Here is a 17,321-nt window from a genome sequence, read left to right on the forward strand (position 1 = left end):
ATTATCATTGGAAAAAACAATTTAGTAGCAACTCTACACAAAATTGAAGGCAAAAGGAGAAGAGGGAGGCAGAGAATGAGATTGTTAGATGGTTATCACCAACTCATTGGGTGTGAATTTGAGCAAACTCCAGGAGATAGTGAAGGACAGGGAAGCCTGGAGTGCTGCAGTCCACGGGGTCACAAAGAGTTAGATGTGACTTCAAGACTGGACGGCAGCTATGTAAAATCTAATCATTTCACTTGGCAGATATTCCCTTTGGTTAAAGTAGAATACAAAAGTGTCTCACGAGTGGGATACCATCTGTGCAGCCAGTCAGGGTTACACTCTGCAGTTGCCTCCTCCTGACCCAGGCAACTGTCTGTACACCTATCTCCATATAGTCTCCCCAACTTTCAACTCTTCTACAGGTGAGGCAGAGCCTCGCCATCAGAATAAGACATATGTTTTATCACCTTAGTCGTTCAGTCATGTCTAACTCATTGTGACCCCATGGATTATAGCCTGCCAGGCTCCTCAGTCCATGGAATTTTCCAGGCAAGATATTAGAGTGGGTTGCCATTCCCTTCTCCAGTGGATTTTCCCACCCCAGGTATCGAACCTGGATCTCCAGCAATTCAGGCAGATTCTTTATCATCTGAGCCACCAGGGAAGCCCTGAAGAAGAGCCCATCTAATGGTTAACATGCCCTTACTGTTCCTGAGGCCAAACAGGGCTCATGCCTTTGGCACAGAGCTCTGGAGTGTTAAGTGAAATACTTGGTCAGGCACTTGAGCAGATTAAAAAGTCCTTTATGAAAAGGTGTTTGACTCTGACTGCAGGCTTCTGTGTGGCCTAGCCTGGCAGGGGAATGAACGTCCATGTGTGGGCAGGGAGACATTCCTAGAGCAGGAGCCAAGCCCCTGGCTGTGTGTCTGCTGCAGAAATCATCTAGAATGGACCTCTTTCATTAACAACCTTTGGCATCTAGGAAGCTACTCCAGTTGGTAGCATGGCACAGTGGAAAGAACACAGATTTTAAGGCCGGATTCCTGATTCTGCCCCCTTCTGTGTGATTTCCAACAAGTTACAGAATCTTTTCAGGCTTCAGATTTTCTCATTTGCAAGACTGGGATGGTTTGCACAGGACTGTTATGGAAATGAAAGTAGGTTTCATATGCAAAGTGTTTGGCATACAGATTTTAAATAATTACTGATTCTCGCTCTTTGATTTTCCTTCTCTTCTTTCTGAGCCACAAATAACAGCTTATATTTATTGAGTGCTGTCTAGGAACCAAACACTGCCTTCAGTTCAGTTCAGTTCAGTCGCTCAGTCGTGTCCGACTCTTTGCGACCCCATGAATCGCAGCACGCCAGGCCTCCCTGTCCATCACCAACTCCCAGAGTTCACTCAGACTCATGTCCATCGAGTCAGTGATGCCATCCAGCCATCTCATCCTCTGTCGTCCCCTTCTCCTCCTGCCCCCAATCCCTCCCAGCATCAGAGTCTTTTCCAGTGAGTCAACTCTTCGCATGAGGTGGCCAAAGTACTGGAGTTTCAGCTTTAGCATCATTCCTTTCAAAGAAATCCCAGGGCTGATCTTCAGAATGGACTGGTTGGATCTCCTTGCAGTCCAAGGGACTCTCAAGAGCCTTCTCCAACACCATAGTTCAAAAGCATCAATTCTTTGGCGCTCAGCCTTCTTCACAGTCCAACTCTCACATCCATACATGACCACTGAATCCTCACCTCACTCCCATGTGGTGCTATTATTCCAGCCATTATATCAGTCTGCTTGGGCTGCCATATGGAATATCAGAGACTGAGTGGCTGAAATAACAGACATTAATTTTCTCACAGTTCTGGGGGCTAGAGGTCCTGGATCAAAGTGTTGGAAAGTTTGGTTTCTCCCAAGGCCTCCCTCTGGCTTGTAGATGACCTACTGTTTCCTCACGTGGCCTCCTCTTTGTGTGTGTACCCCTGGTGTCTCCTCCTCTTCTTATGATGACACCAGCCACATCGGATTAGGCCCCCACTCTTATGATCCTTATGGCAGAAAGTGAAGAGGAACTAAAGAGCCTCTTGATGAAAGTGAAAGGAGAGTGGAAAAGCTGGCCTAAAACTCAACATTCAGAAAATGAAGATCATGGCATCCAGTCCCATCACTTCATGGTAAATAGAGGGGGAAAAAGTAGAAACAGTGGCAGATTTTATTTTCTTGGGCTCCAAAATCACTGTGGACAGTGACTGCAGTCATGAAATTAAAATATGCTTGCTCCTTGGAAGGAAAGCTATGACAGACCTAGACAGCATATTAAAAACCAGAGATATCACTTTTCAGACAAAGGTCCATATAGTCAAGGCTATGGTTTTTCAGTAGTCATGTATGGATGTGAGTTGGACCATGAAGAAGGCTGAGTGCCTGAATTGATGCTTTTGAGTTGTGGTGCTGGAGAAGACTCTTGAGAGTCCCTTGGACAGCAAGGAGATCAAACCAGTCAATCCTAAAGGAGATCAACTCTGAATATAAATTGGAAGGATTGATGTGGAAGCTGAAGCTCCAATCCTTTGGCCTGATAGGAAGAGCTGATTCATGGGAAAAGACCCTGATCCTGGGAAAGAATAAGGGTAGCAGGAGAAGATGGTTGGATAGTATCTCCAACTCAATGGATGTGAGTTTGAGCAAACTCCGGGAGATAGTGAAGGACAGGGAAGCCTGGGGTGTTGCAGTCCAGGGAATCAGAAACAGCTGAGCGACTGAATAGCTTATGATCTCTGCTGCTGCTGCTGCTAAGGCACTTCAGTCCGACTCTGTGTGACCCCATAGACGGCAGCCCATCAGGCTCCTCTGTCCCTGGGATTCTCCAGGCAAGAACACTAGAGTGGGTTGCCATTTCCTTCTCCAGGGGCTCTTCCAAATCTAGGGATCCAACCCTCATCTCCTGCATTGGCAGGTGGATTCTTTACTCCTGAGGTACTAGGGAAGCCCTATTGTCAATGACTAACTGTGTATATTCAGTCATGTGCTGTCCTAGAATTTGACAAAAACTGAAATGAAAATTCAAGGTGAAAGATAGGACAAGCCTAGACAAGGCAGAATCCTACCACCGATTTGTGACTTGTAGTTCCATTTTTCAAGATAAATTGTAATATGCCAATTTACTAAACATACATTTATTTTCCGCAAAGCCCAGATTCCTTTGGTTCCCACGGCAGAGCCTTTTCAGAAATACTTACGAGAATTACCATAGAGAAAATGATCCAAGTTGTTTGCTGTCTTGGTCAGCTGGGCCCCCCATAATAAGTACTACAGGCTGAGTGGCTTAAACAACAGACATTTATCTCCTCACAGTTCTGGAACCTGGAGTTCTGAGATCAGGACGGCAGCATAGTTGACTTCTGGCTTGCAGACAGCTATCATCTCACTGTGCGCTCACAGACTACAAATCTTCTGGGCTCCCCTCTTAGAAGGGTGCTAAATATAGCATGAGGGCCCCACCCTCATGACTTCACCTAAATCTAATTATATCTCAAAGGTCCTATCCAAATAATACCACATTGGGCTTCAACATATGAATTTTAGGGACACAATTCCATGTGTGCATGTGTGCTAGGTCACTTCAGTTATGTCTGACTCTTTGCTACCCTATGGACTGTAGCCCACCATGCTCTGCTGTCCATGGGATTCTCCAGGCAAGAATACTGGAGTAGGTTACCGTTTCCTACTCCAGAGGATCTTCCTGACCCAGAGACTGAACCCCCATCTCCTGCATTACTGGCGAATTCTTTACTACTGAGCCACCTGAGAAGCCCAGAGAATGGTTCTCAAAAAGAATAGACAGGTTGAAAATTAACCTTGTGGGACTGCAAGGTTTAGAAGCAAAGAGTAAAATTCTAGGCCAGGGGGTAAGATCCAGTTTTACAGAAGTTAAATGGTTATACTGGGCACTAGCCATGTACCATGACAAAGAGATGACTGAAATATTAGTACTGAATAAGTACATGTGGAAAATCTGCTTTCCTCAGAAGGAGAGATAAACTAATTTGGCAATCCTTAAAAGACTTAGAAACCTGGCTAGTGTTAGCCTCTACTCAAGTTACAACTTGCATCAAACATCAAAGAGATTTCAGCTGTGTTGAGGTGGTTGCACTGGCCGCCATGTTTTCTCTCATATGGACTGCTGTGTAGATTAGGTGATTCATTTATAACTGGATCTATTCAACATGGAATTGATTCACCAGAGCCATAATTATTGGATAAATAAATGCTTTTGACCTCAGTATTTCCCTTGACCATTCAGTTCAGTTCAGTCGCTCAGTCGAGTGACTCTTTGCGACCCCATGGACTGCAGCATGCCAGGCCTCCTTGTCCATCACCAACTCCTGGAGTTTACCCAAACTCATGTCCATTGAGTCAGTGATGCCATCCAACCATCTCATCCTCTGTCATCCCCTTCTCCCACCTTCAATCTTTTGCAGCATCAGGGTCTTTTCCAGTGAGTCAGCTCTTTGCATCAGGTGGCCAAAGTATTGGAGTTTCAGCGTCAACATCAGTCCTTCTAATGAACATTCAGGACTGATTTCCTTTAGGATGGACTTATTGGATCTCCTTGCAGTCCAAAGGACTCTTAAGAGGCTTCTCTAACACCACAGTTCAAAAGCATCAATTCTTCAGTGCTCAGCTTTCTTTAAAGTCCAACTCTCAGATCCATACATGACTACTGGAAAAACCATAGCCTACCTTGACCATACAACTTATTTTTTTATGTAGAAAATATTAGGACATTAATTTTACATCCATGCCTCAAATCACTTGATATTTCAAAAAGATGATACCTTTCTTTTTTGAGTTGGGTAAGTATTCATGTTCTTCTTTGACAGAGATTTTGCAGCTCTTGATTCGACAGAAAAAAGATCGTCTTGAGCCAGAATACACATGACTCTTACTTGTGTGGAAATTACTGTGAACTTGCAAAGCAGCTTTCATGGTGCAAGGAGGCAAGAGAATAGGAAGAAAATGTTTTCAAATAAATTTAAAATGTATTTCCTCATGTGTTCTGGTCATCTATGGTTATTGACACCATTGTACAGCAAACCCCAAAGTGAAACACACCAAAAAATATATTATAATCACTTGCAATTTATCTTTATATTTTTCCCCAGGGGGGCAGATAGTAAAAATAACTTAAATGAAATAAAAGTTACATTTAAAAACTTAACTAAAATAGTATCAGTGGCATAAAACATCATTATTTTATATGATAAACAATTTTTAGGCAATAAGCAGTTTCAGAGAAAAGAAGTATTTCTGGAAAAGACAGAGAATATGTATACTTCCCAAGAACAATTATACAAGGTCTTTCACATTGAGAAGACCTAACATATTTGAGAAAGAGAATTGTTATCCCTTAGCAAACAACTAAATAATAAAAAAACTCCAGCAATTTTTTTATCCCAAGTAACACTTTCCAATAAAGATTTTATTAGCATATGAAAGCTAGAGAATATGAAGTAATCACATTTTCCCAAAAGCATCTTCATATATTTGCTTTGATACATGAATTTTCTATATAGCGATATTTTTAAAACTGAGGTTGATGATTATAAAGTTATTAAATAATTCTCCCCTTGATAAAACTATAATTAGCTAACTTTTCAAAAAACTATATTGCTGTACTTTTAAGTAAGAATTATATTTCCATAAAATGATAAGAAGGCTGAAATGAGTACTTACCTTTGGCATCTATTAGCTTCTCTCTGGGTGAAATATCAGAGGAAGAAAGTTGTTCCTTTACTTTGGAAACATCTTTTGGATGTAAGAAGTCAAATAAGCTTTGTCCAATCAAACTAGCCTATTTATAAGGTAGAAGTTCATTTAAAATCAGTATCATGTTATTTCTATGTTTCCTCAAACAAACAAATGATACTGTTTCTTTGGTTAAAGTGGCTTTTTCTTAAGCTTGGATACATCAACTACACTGAGTGAAGTTACCTTAGTGTTAAAAGCAGAGCAAAACTTGCAGACAAAAAAAAGTACATAGACACAGACCCATAATTGGATACACACAAATCACATACACATACCTAATAGCTAACCTTTTATTTAAACTTAATCATTGGTAAAAGTGGTAAAGAAAAAAAGAGTGGGCTTCCTGGGTAGCTCAGTTGGTAAAGAATCCACCTGCAATGCAGGAGACCCCAGTTTGATTCCTGGGTCAGGAAGATCTGCTGGAGAAGGGATAGGCTACCCACTCCAGTATTCTTGTACTTCCCTTGTGGCTCAGCTGGTAAAGAATTCACCTGCAATGAGGGAGACCTGGATTTGATCCCTGGGTTGGGAAGATCCCCTGGAAAAGGGAAAGGCTACCCACTCCAGTATTCTGGCCTGGAGAATTCCATGGACTGTATAGGCCATGGGATCACAATGAGTCAGACACTTTTCACTTTCACTTTCATTGGTAAAAGTAAAAACATTATATTACAGAATAATATAAAAGACACAGAATACCTATGATCTCATGATGTGACTCAGAAATTTACCATACTGCCTTAAAAAATTACCATACTATTGGTAAACCAAACCCAACTTGGTACACCTCCTTCCTACTTGGCATTTCACTTCTCCCCACATGCAGAGCATTCCTTGGCCCATGACTTTGTTTGCATGGTCTCATCACCTGGAAATCACTATCTCTTCTCTATAAATTCAGTTCCCTGGCCAAGCTAGCCAATTGCCTTTTACTCCCTAACTTCCAAGATTCCCTCTCCAAACCTGAAATGTCTTCCTCCTCCTCTCTGCTCTAAACTAGCAGACATTCTACTTCACATGTGAAGCCCACAGTGATCACTCTCTTCTGAATTTATTACCCAAGTAGACATTCCAATGGGAGGTAGAACAAATGGACCAGCTGGTCCAAGTGGCCTGGAGTGCTTGGCAGTTAGATCAGTATAGTTCAGTCACTCAGTCATGTCCAACTCTTTGAGACCCCAGAGACTACAGCACACCAGGCTTCCCTGTCCATCACCAACTCCTGGAGCATGCTCAAACTCGTGTGCATTGAGTCGGTGATGCCATCCAACCATCTCATCCTCTGTTGTCCCCTTCTCCTCCTGCCTTCAGTCTTTCCCAGCATCAGGTCTTTTTCTTCACATCAGGTGGCCAAAGTATTGGAGTTTCAGCTTCAGCATCAGTCCTTCCAATGAATATTCAGGACTGATTTCCTTTAGGATGGAATGGTTGGATCTCCTTGCAATCAAGAGTCTTCTCCAACATCACAGCTCAAAAACATCAGTTATTCAGTGCTCAGCTTTCTTGATAGTCCAACTCTCACATCCATACATGACTACTAGAAAAACAATAGACTGATGTATAAATCAGATTGCTAGTTTCTTTCTTTTTTTTTTTTTTTAAGGCAGTTAGCTAGCTCTACTTAAAAAAAAAAAAAGCTAGCAATCTGATTTTTTTTTTTTTTTTTAGCAATCTGATTTATACTTCAGTCTATTGTGTGATTGGCTAATATAAGTCTATGCCCAGAACTCTGCTTCAGAGCAAATTTTTTTTTAATTGATGTATAGTTGATTTACAATGTTGTATCAGTCTCTGCTATACAGACAGATCAGATTTCTGAAGCTGAAAAGCTGAGGAAAAGACCCTATACCACAGGGATCCCAAAGTCTTCCTGAGCAGTCAGTGAGTCTCATGGTCTCTGAAATGCAAAGTCAGTGTCCAGTGGGACCGGACTCTTTGTCACTAATTTGGAACTTAAGAGCTATCTTCAGTTGTCAAGTATCTTGGTGTGTACCTATGTGAGTGATGTTCTCTATTTCTAATTAGAAAATATAATAATCAAATCAGCTGCATGATTCCTTCGGTCTTCACTCCTTTTGTATGTAGGTTCCTACTATCTATTTCTTTTATTTAACTTATTATCTACGAATGCCTTCCATCTCTCCATATTTTCAAGTTTTGGGGAGAATATAGGCTGAGATTGATGAGAGTTATTTATGATCAAAGCTGTTATCTTTATATTATCTTATCTTATATTACATATTATAATATATACATATTATATTATATTATTGTATTATATTTCTGTTTTAAAGGAGACCACATGTACTAGTTTATTCTCTCTGTTGGTTTCAATCCTATAGTTTTTGAGTAACTAGTTTAAATTAAATGGTGTTCAAAAATGAGACAAACCAATCACAGTGCTGGTTAAATAAAGGGTGTATTTCAAAATTTGTTGCCAGAGCCTACAGCCAAAGCTGTTTCACAATGCACATAGCTTAATAAATATTAATGCTCTCTCCTGGAGGAAACAGGCAAGGGTGACTAATATTTTTCCAACACTCAAATACGATATCTTATTTAATGTGTTTATATCCTGAAAAACAGGTATAATCATGATTTCCATTTTTTACATAGGAGGAAGCTGAGGTTCAAGAAAATGAAATAACTTGCTTAAGGAAGTAAACACTCCTGCCAGTAACAAAAATTCATACTTTTTCCACATATCTTCCCATCTCTCTTGAAATTCTAACTCAGCAGAACCCAATCCCACAACCCAGGGGGAAGAAAGAGTTAAGAAGCTTCAATATATGTGTTATTTAAAAAAAATAAACATAATAAGAAATATCTTCAGTTTTGGATACCTGATCATAATTAAGTATTCTGGAGACCGATTTAGAAACGAAGAGAATTTTTCCTCTTTCACATCCAACCACAAATAGGAAGCCTTCTGCAGTCTAGGATTTAAAAATATAATACAAGGTGAATACGTTAAAAGATCTTGAGGGAAACGTGGTTCACTGATTTATGTAGGTATAGACATTAGATTTATTTTGCTCTTCTTGATGTATTAACCTATCCACAGTTTAAATTCTAATGAGCATTGTAAACAATTCAAAACCAAGTTAATTGGATTGTTAATGGGTAGAGTTTCTTTTGAAGGTGATGATAATGTTCTAAAATTGCATTGTGGGAGTTTCCTGGTGGTCCAGTGGCTAAGAGTCCATGCTTCCAATGCAGAGGGCCCAGGTTTGATCCCTAGTCTGGGAACTAGATCCCACATGCCACAAGTAAGACTTTTCACGCCTCAACTAAAGATTACATGTACCACAGCTAAGACCCGGTGCAGCCAAATAAATAAATATTTAAAATTTTTCTTTAAAAATGATAAAAGAGTTGCATTGTGATTATGATTGCATAACTGTGAATATACTAAAAACCATATGGTATGTAAATAATCTCAAAAAAAGGAGTTAAACAAAAAATAAAAGATCTTCTGTCTCTCTCATACATATACATTCAGATTTTGAGAACATTACTGTAGCAATAAAACTAAAGAGTGGTCGTAAGAGCTAGTAAAGTTAATTTTAAGAAATTTTCTCATTATATAAAAAGATTGATAACATCAAGTTGAACTCCAGTCGAAACTAATGTTTTTCATCTGGAAAGTCCAGGCATGCAATATGAAATTGAAATATTTCATAATATAAAAATTACCTGTGTCAAGTTCTATACTCATATAGAAACTCTGTAAACATATCAAAACACATCCATAACAGTTGCCTGTGGATGTGTTGAGATGGAAGGACTGTGCAGACTGGGATAAAGGAAGCATCAGGAATACTATATTTGAATTCAGCTGTTCAGATAAAAAAGGGGCTCTTAAAAAAATTCAAGGACAAATGTAAATAAAATCTTTCTGTTTAGTCATACAAAGGCATAAAGCCTAGTAGTAACAGCACAAGATCAAGACACATATTGCCTCCTGGGGGCAGAATAAGCCAATGACATGCTCATATTTTCCACATCAAATAAACCTCTAGACCAATGAATCTGATGCATTTGAAATGATGATGACAGAAATGGCAAAGCATTAACTAAAAATTCATTCAGTAAGCAGTGGCTGGCTCTGCAGAGGACAGGATCCTGAAGGAATTGAGTACAAGATAGATGGCTTTGAAGGAGGGGGTAATAGAGGGGCACAGAGCTTACAGTGTGCGAGGTGAGCATGTCAGGAAGCATAAGGAGCTTAGCGTTGAAGACTAGCTATGCTCTCTCTTTGGAATATGCCCATCCTCTGCCTCTACATTCATTAGCTCAAACTAACAAGACACGAGCTCCCCTGGTGCCTCAGATGGTAAAGAATCCGCCTGCAATGAGGGAGATCTGGGTTCCATCCCTGCATTGGGAAGATTCCCTGGAGGAGGGAATGGCAACCCACTCCAGTATTCTTGCCTGGAGAACTCCTTGGACAGAGGAGCCTGGCGGGCTATGGTCCAGGAGGTTGCAAAGAGTCGGATACAATGGTTACTTGTGATAACTTAAATTTTTATCTTAAAGGAAATTTGACATAATATATATTCCTGTACATTTACAATAGGAAGTGAACTGAAGAAAATCTTCCTCCTATTCAGACAAAAATGAAAGGACAATACAACTTAGACAAGCATATCTCTTTACTTACCTTAAGAATTAAGTGTCTGAGCTCATTATCATGAATGAATGAAGGTCTGTAATTATTTCCTGGGTAACAACTTGTCATACCTAAAAATAAAGAAGTCATATAGTTAACTGAAAATCAAGTAGAGATGGAAATATAGTAGATGCTCAGTGAATATTAGCAATTCTGGGGCTGCTATTGGTAATGACAAGGATGATGGTATTTTCTTTTCTAGCATAGTCTAAGATCTCTTCTATAATTATTCTCTTTCTTTTTTGATACTCGATTACAATTTCCTGCTTTCGGATAAGTTCTTAGAGCTACTTATTCCTTTATACACAAATGTACAGATAGTAAAAGCTGTATATTGAAAAGAGATAAAAATGCAATATATTATCTATAACATTATAATAACACACAACAATATTCAAGACTCTAGTTATTTTATAATCTCTTAGCTTCCTAAAACTGATCATATGGTGATCTAGTGGTTAAGGGAATCTGCCTTGCAATGCAGAAGATGTGGGTTCAGTTCCTGGTTGGGGAACTAAGATCCCATATGCCTTGGAGCAACTAAGCCCACTTATGTGCTGCAACTACTGAAGCCTGAATGCTTGGAGTCTGTGTGCCACAACTAGCGAGTCCAAGCACAATACCAAAAGAGTGCACATGAGGTAACAAAGATCCCGCATGCCACAACTAAGACCAGAGGTAGTCAAATAAGTAATACAAAATACTCCTTTCAAAAAAAAAAAAAAACCACCTGATCATATGAATTATCCTGAATAGGAAGATTATTGAATTCAAAGCAAATTTTATGGATTCATAGGATTTTCTATATGAACCTTTAAAGACCATATGGAGACTTCTGACAGTATATAAAATGTATGAAGTATAAATGAAATCATTCATTTCAAGCCCTTTCACAGAGTTCATCATGTTGAAAGGAAAGTCTCAAAAGCAACCAGAAGAGCTTGGAAAAGGGTAAGGAATGATCAGATCAGTTCAGTTAAGTTCAGTTGCTCAGTAGTGTCTGACTCTTTGCGACCCCAGAGACTGCAGCACACCAGGCTTCCCTGTCCATCACCAACTCCCAGAACTTGCTCAAACTCATGTCCATCGAGTCGCTGATGCCATCCAACCATCTCATCCTCTGTCATCCCCTTCTCTTCCCACCTTCAGTCTTTCCCAGCATCAGGGTCTTTTCCAATGAGTCAGTTCTTCGCATCTGGTGGGCAAAGTATTGGAGTTTCAGCTTCAACATCAGTCTTTCCAATGAATATTCAGGACTGATTTCCTTTAGGATCGACTGGTTTGATCTCCTTATAGTCCAAGGGACTCTCAAGAGTCTTCTCCAACACCACAGTTCAAAAACATCAATTCTATGGCACTCAACTTTCTTTATAATCTTTTATAATTTTCTTATAATCTTTCTTTATAATCTTTTTTTCCAGTAGCTGGAAAAACCATAGCTTTGACTAGACAGACCTTTGTTGGCCAAGTAATGTCTCTGCTTTTTAAAATGCTGTCTAGGTTTGTCATAGAGCAAGGAGCAAGAGCCTTTTAATTTCATGGCTGCAGTCACCATCTGCAGTGATTTTGGAGCCCAAAAAAATAAAGTCTCACGGTTTCTATTGTTTCCCCATCTATTTGCCATGAAGTGATGGGACTGGATGCCATGATCTTAGTTTATTGAATGTTGAGTTTTAAGCCAGTTTTCTCACTCTCCTCTTTCACTTTCATCAAGAGGCTCTTCAGTTCCTCTTCATTTTCTGCCATAAGGGTGGTGTCATCTGTATATCTGAGGTTATTGATATTTCTCCCAGCAATCTTGATTCCAGCTTGTGCTACATCCAGCGCGATGATCAGGTCAAACCTAGGTAAAAGTTTGACCTGAGAGAAGTAAAGGAAGAACTAAAAGTAATATGTTTGTCTTGAGGACATCCACCAAGTCTTACAGGGAAAGCCCTCCATGGCCACAAGGGGGCGCAGAGGACTGTTCACCCAGCCCAGGTAACTCTAAGCAAGGGTGATTCAAAAGTAAATCAAATTTCCCTTCCTTATGCTTCCCAGTTTCCCTAAACAGCAACCCCTCCTAGGGACTTCAAAGAAAGATGTTTTTGCAAAAAAAAAAAAAAAAAGATGGGGGTAACACTCTGATACAGGCTAACCATTAACTGGCCTTTGGATGAATTTACAGCCCAAACTCACCAATTACCTGGAGCTTCCCTGGTAGCTCAGATGGTAAGAAAGTGCCTGTAATGCAGGAGAAGCAGGTTTGAGCCCTGGGTTGGCAAGATCCCCCTGGAGAAGGAAATGGCAACCCACTCCAATATTCTTGCCTGGGAAACCCATGAACTGAGGAGCCTGGCGGGCTATAGTCCATGAGGTTGCAAAGAGTTGGACACAACTTAGCCACTAAATCATCAACACCAATTACCTAAGTGGTGGGGAAAGAACAAAACCAGAAAATAAAAAATCCTCATGGAATGATTTGGTAAATTCTTCTCAGATTGGCAGCATCCTTACAAGGCCTGACATAAGCAAAAGAAAGCTCTTTTGGAATCTACCTTCTAGGTAGCCCTCAAAGAATCTCCCCACATGACTTCTTGTTATTATTATTATTGTTATCAGTCCCCAGGAGACTTGTAGGAGGGAACTGAGCAAAGGCTAAAGATGCAGACCTGAGTGCTCTGCTGGCACAGGAATAAATCAGTGTGAGCGAGGCAGTGACACTTGCAGGCTGGCTTGAAGCCAGGTTGGCAGAATTGTGCTGAGGTAACCTGGTCAGTGTCAGTCGGCCAGAGTGGGTGAGCCCTGGCTAAATAGATGAGTGAGGACGTGAGGACATGACAGTGAGGCAAAGACGGCAGTCAGTGTAGAGCTGAAGTTAGGGTGAAGTGAACTAACAATGTATGGTGAACTAACAATGTATGGTGTGTGATTCTGTACTCCTGCCATCGGGCAGCGACAAATTTGATTCTCAGATTCTAGTGGCAAAAACAAATGCAGAACATGATGACTTACTTTTACTAAGTTCTTCATTGTCATTTATTGTCATTTTATTTTATTGTGTTCTTCATCGTCATTTGTCATTTTATTTTATTGTGTTCTTCATCATCATTGAAAATGACAATATGACAGTAATAATGACAATGATCATTATCATGATAAGGATAAATAAGGATCAATATGACAATAACAACTCTTCTTCTTCATCCTCGGACCACCACCTCCACCATTAAGAAACACTGTGCTCAAGGACGTCCCTGAGGACCTGCCTCAGGGAAAGGAAAGGCTACCCACTCCAGTATTCTTGCCTGAAGAATTCCATGGAGCCTGGTAGGCTACAGTCCATGGGGTTGCAAAGAGTCCAACATGGCTGAGAGACTAACATACACACACATGGAAATGTAGAACTGCTGGGACATACCAGTCTATGAGCATTTTCCCCTTAATTAATTGTGCTGTATTTTAAAATGGATAGGGAAAGGGAATACTTGCCCATTCCCCAGATAATTTGAGATGCACTGCTGTAGAATGTAGAGAAAAAAAAATCATTTCACATCCTCTGTCTTCAGAGTAATTATCTGTAGACCATCCACATGCAACCCTCTCATGGCATCTAGGCATTTTGGGGATGGAATTGGGGTCCCTCTGGCCAGAGCACTGGAATGAAGCCCCAGCTGCTCTATGTCATCTCATCCATGGGTAGCACTAAGGTCTGATGAGGATAAGACCATCTCATTTCAGTTTACAAGGACCAGTGGTGAAATCTATGCTATGTTCCAAAGAACCCCATCTGGATTTAGACAGGGTTTCCTCCTTACTGAGCTTGCCCTGCAGCACATCCCATGCATACTTCCACGTATCATTAATCACACTGGGTGTTAATAATCTCTCCCTGGGTCTATTCCTTATCCACCACGCACCCCCCGCCCCCAGCACAGAGACCTTGCCTCCTTCATTTGCCTAACCCCAGCACAGAACAAGAACTCAGCTGATGCTCAGTGCATACGTATTGAATTAGGTTGCTGATTCATAGATATTCCATCAGGTCCTCCTCCCTCAGAACGCTGTGAATGTGAAAACTGTTGGATAATTTTAGGGTTGCAATCAAATGACCTCAGTTGAACCTGCTAATGTTCATTGCTAACAGATTTAAGAGAAATATTCACACAACTTATGCAAGGCCTAGTTGTGAATAAAAGAGAATCTTCTTTCACAATGGGCTGTTATGAACAAAAGACCACCAATTGTGCTCCCAGAAGGAGGCCTGCCAGGCAGTCCCCCAACCCCAGGCCTGCTGTGCATTCTGTACTGAAGGGATCGAGAGCTGTACTTGCTTTCCCCACAGCCTGCTCTCCAGATCTACTCGTGCTCGGTGGGAGTGCACAAGCCAGTTTTTTACCATCTGCAGAGATTTAAGGAAGGCGCTTTAAGGCACAACTTGCACAAACTACTATTAAATAGCCCTGTAATAGCTGTCTCTAGTTTTACTTCCTAATTTGTAGATGTCCCTTCCTCCTCCAATCTGAGTAGATCTGTCAGGATTTTTTGGTTCATTATGAAGTAAGATCCTCTTGGTCTGGGCTCCAGTTTGCACGTGGAATCCAGGTAACATCACTCTCCTCTAAGCCACTTTAAGTCAACTTTCAAAATCTGTGTTTTGGCCACAGAACTTCCTTCTCCCTGAAACAGACTGTCCTTTTCCTGGCATGCAGTTCAGGACAGAATCTAAATAAGACTGTTGCCTTTCCTTTGCTTATTCCTTTTTAATACTTTTTGAGCAAGATTTCACTATAATCTTTCAGATCTTTACAAAACTGAGCCTTCAGAGTCTCCTCTACAGTCTGCAGAAAACTCACCGCCCAGGTCTTCAGACTGTATCAAAATGAATTCATGTCACCAATATTCTTGCATCTAAAACCCCAGTCTATTTCCATCGTTCTGTCCCTCAAGTTGGACCGGGTTTGTTCCCAAACCAGATGTGATTTTAACTACACATGTACACAGAATGTTTATTACACTTTGATCTAAAATTCAAGTTCAGGGCTTCCCTGGCTCAGTGGTAATCCACCTGCCAATGCAGGAGACATGAGTTCGATCCCTGACCCAGGAAGATCCCCCATGCCACAGAGCTGCCAAGCCCGTGCACCACAACTGTTGAGCCTGTGCTCTAGAGCCTGGGAGCCACAACTACAGAGCCCATGTGCCGTAGCTACCGCAAGCCTCGTGCCCTCAAAAAGAGAAGCCTCCTCAGTGAGAAACCTGCTCACCACAGCTAGAGAAAAGCCCACACAGCAACAAAGACCCAGCATGGCCAAAAGTACACAAATAAGTAAATAAAATTATTTTTTTGAGTTCGAAGTCAGAAATGATCATGCATACCTCAATCCTCATCAGCTGAGGACCTCCTTCACCCAATATGTAAGACTATCTTGGTTTATGTGAGACTATATTAGTAAGTGGAGACACTAATAGTAAGGCATGATGCATTTTCAGGTACTACTTACAAGTCTGAATGAAGTTTTAAGAGAAATTGATGAGTTTAAAGAGTTTTTCTTTTCTAATAATGGAAATCTGACAATAACTTTAAATTATTATAACTAATTATTTCAGAACTTCTAAACTAGGTATGCATGACAAGTATCATCACCTTAATATTATACCTGGGAAGACAAGTAAAAATGTAAAGACTTCTCAAGTTCACAGAGTAAACCTAAGATGAAGAGTTCAGTGAAACCAACTTTTCTGACATCCAAGTTAGTATTTTCTCCACCTATGGAATATGGATGAGCATCAAACTGAATATCCATGAAGCTGAAAGACACATTTGTATAAAATCTCAGTAGCCTAAAACAACAAACCAGGGACCTCAATTACAGGGGAGACTTTACAAACCCGAGTGTGGAGGCCGTCTTCCAACTCACCTTTTAAAGATCTCAAGTGTTGAACAGCCAGTCTTAAAACTGTCAGTTTGTCCAGTTTCCGGGCCATGGGACTGCACTGAGGGATCATCGTAGACAGTTTTCCAATCAGGTTGTTCATTTTATCTCTCCTCCGCTTTTCAGTTTGGCTATGAGCTTCTCTAAGAAGGAGAAAGCGCCTCTGTTATATTTAACATTCAGCAGACACTCAGGGACCCCAGGGGCACTAGCAGGAGCATGGGTGGGGCCGGCAAGCTCCCGCTGTTCGTCCTCCTGACTTTGACCCTGCAGATGGCATTCAGGGATGAGGCAGGACGGGCTGCGACAGGAGTGGCGTTGTTCACACTGTTTTTACCAGCCTCCACCTCCTGCCCCTACCCCCACTGCACTACCCTTGCTCCTTCCCTTCTGATCTTAGTCCCTGAAATCTGCAAGTAATAAGATTTCCCACCCTAGTATTCTTGCCTGGAGAATCCCAAGGACAGAGGAGCCTGGCAAGCTATGGCCCACAGGGTCGCATGACTGAAGTTGGACATAGGATCGAACACGACTGAAGTGACTTAGCACATAAGAGGTGAAGTGGATTTCTTTTTTCCACTTCCCTCTTAGAGGAAGAGATATGCGTGTATGCGTGTGTGCACAGTTATGCCTAACTCTTTGTGCCCCCATGGACTGTAGCCTGCTGGGCTCCTCTGTCCATGGGATTTCCCAGGCAAGAATACTAGAGTGGGTTGCCATGCCTTCTGCAGGGATCTTCCCAACCGGAGGATCAAACCCGAGTCTCCTGCATCTCCTGCATTGGCAGGCAAACTCTTTACCACTGCACCACCCAGGAAGCCCCTGAGAAAGAGATGTGTTGCCTTCTATTCAAAGCTAACTTCTCTGGTCTTCCCTTGAACAGTAACCAGCATCTTGAGCTCATTCTCTTTCACAACTCCTTCTACGGGTCAATAAATGGGCTCA

General features: G+C 41.2%; 1 protein-coding gene across 3 annotated transcripts in view; it reads right to left on the minus strand.

The window, feature by feature from the left end:
- BMAL2 (basic helix-loop-helix ARNT like 2) overlaps positions 1-17,321 on the minus strand; it is a 97,697-nt gene that overhangs the window by 30,808 nt on the left and 49,568 nt on the right. For 2 of the 3 annotated variants that reach the window (XM_061417563.1, XM_061417561.1), the window contains 5 exons: positions 16,362-16,519; positions 10,453-10,532; positions 8,633-8,725; positions 5,715-5,832; positions 4,817-4,960 (listed from right to left, as the gene is read on the minus strand). In XM_061417563.1, coding sequence (XP_061273547.1) covers positions 4,817-4,960; positions 5,715-5,832; positions 8,633-8,725; positions 10,453-10,532; positions 16,362-16,519 — 593 coding nt within the window. The remainder of the gene's footprint in view (positions 1-4,816; positions 4,961-5,714; positions 5,833-8,632; positions 8,726-10,452; positions 10,533-16,361; positions 16,520-17,321) is intronic. The other variant, XM_061417562.1, reaches the window with a different exon arrangement.

Source organism: Bos javanicus, chromosome 5 (assembly GCF_032452875.1).
Source record: "Bos javanicus breed banteng chromosome 5, ARS-OSU_banteng_1.0, whole genome shotgun sequence".
Lineage (NCBI taxonomy): Eukaryota > Metazoa > Chordata > Mammalia > Artiodactyla > Bovidae > Bos > Bos javanicus.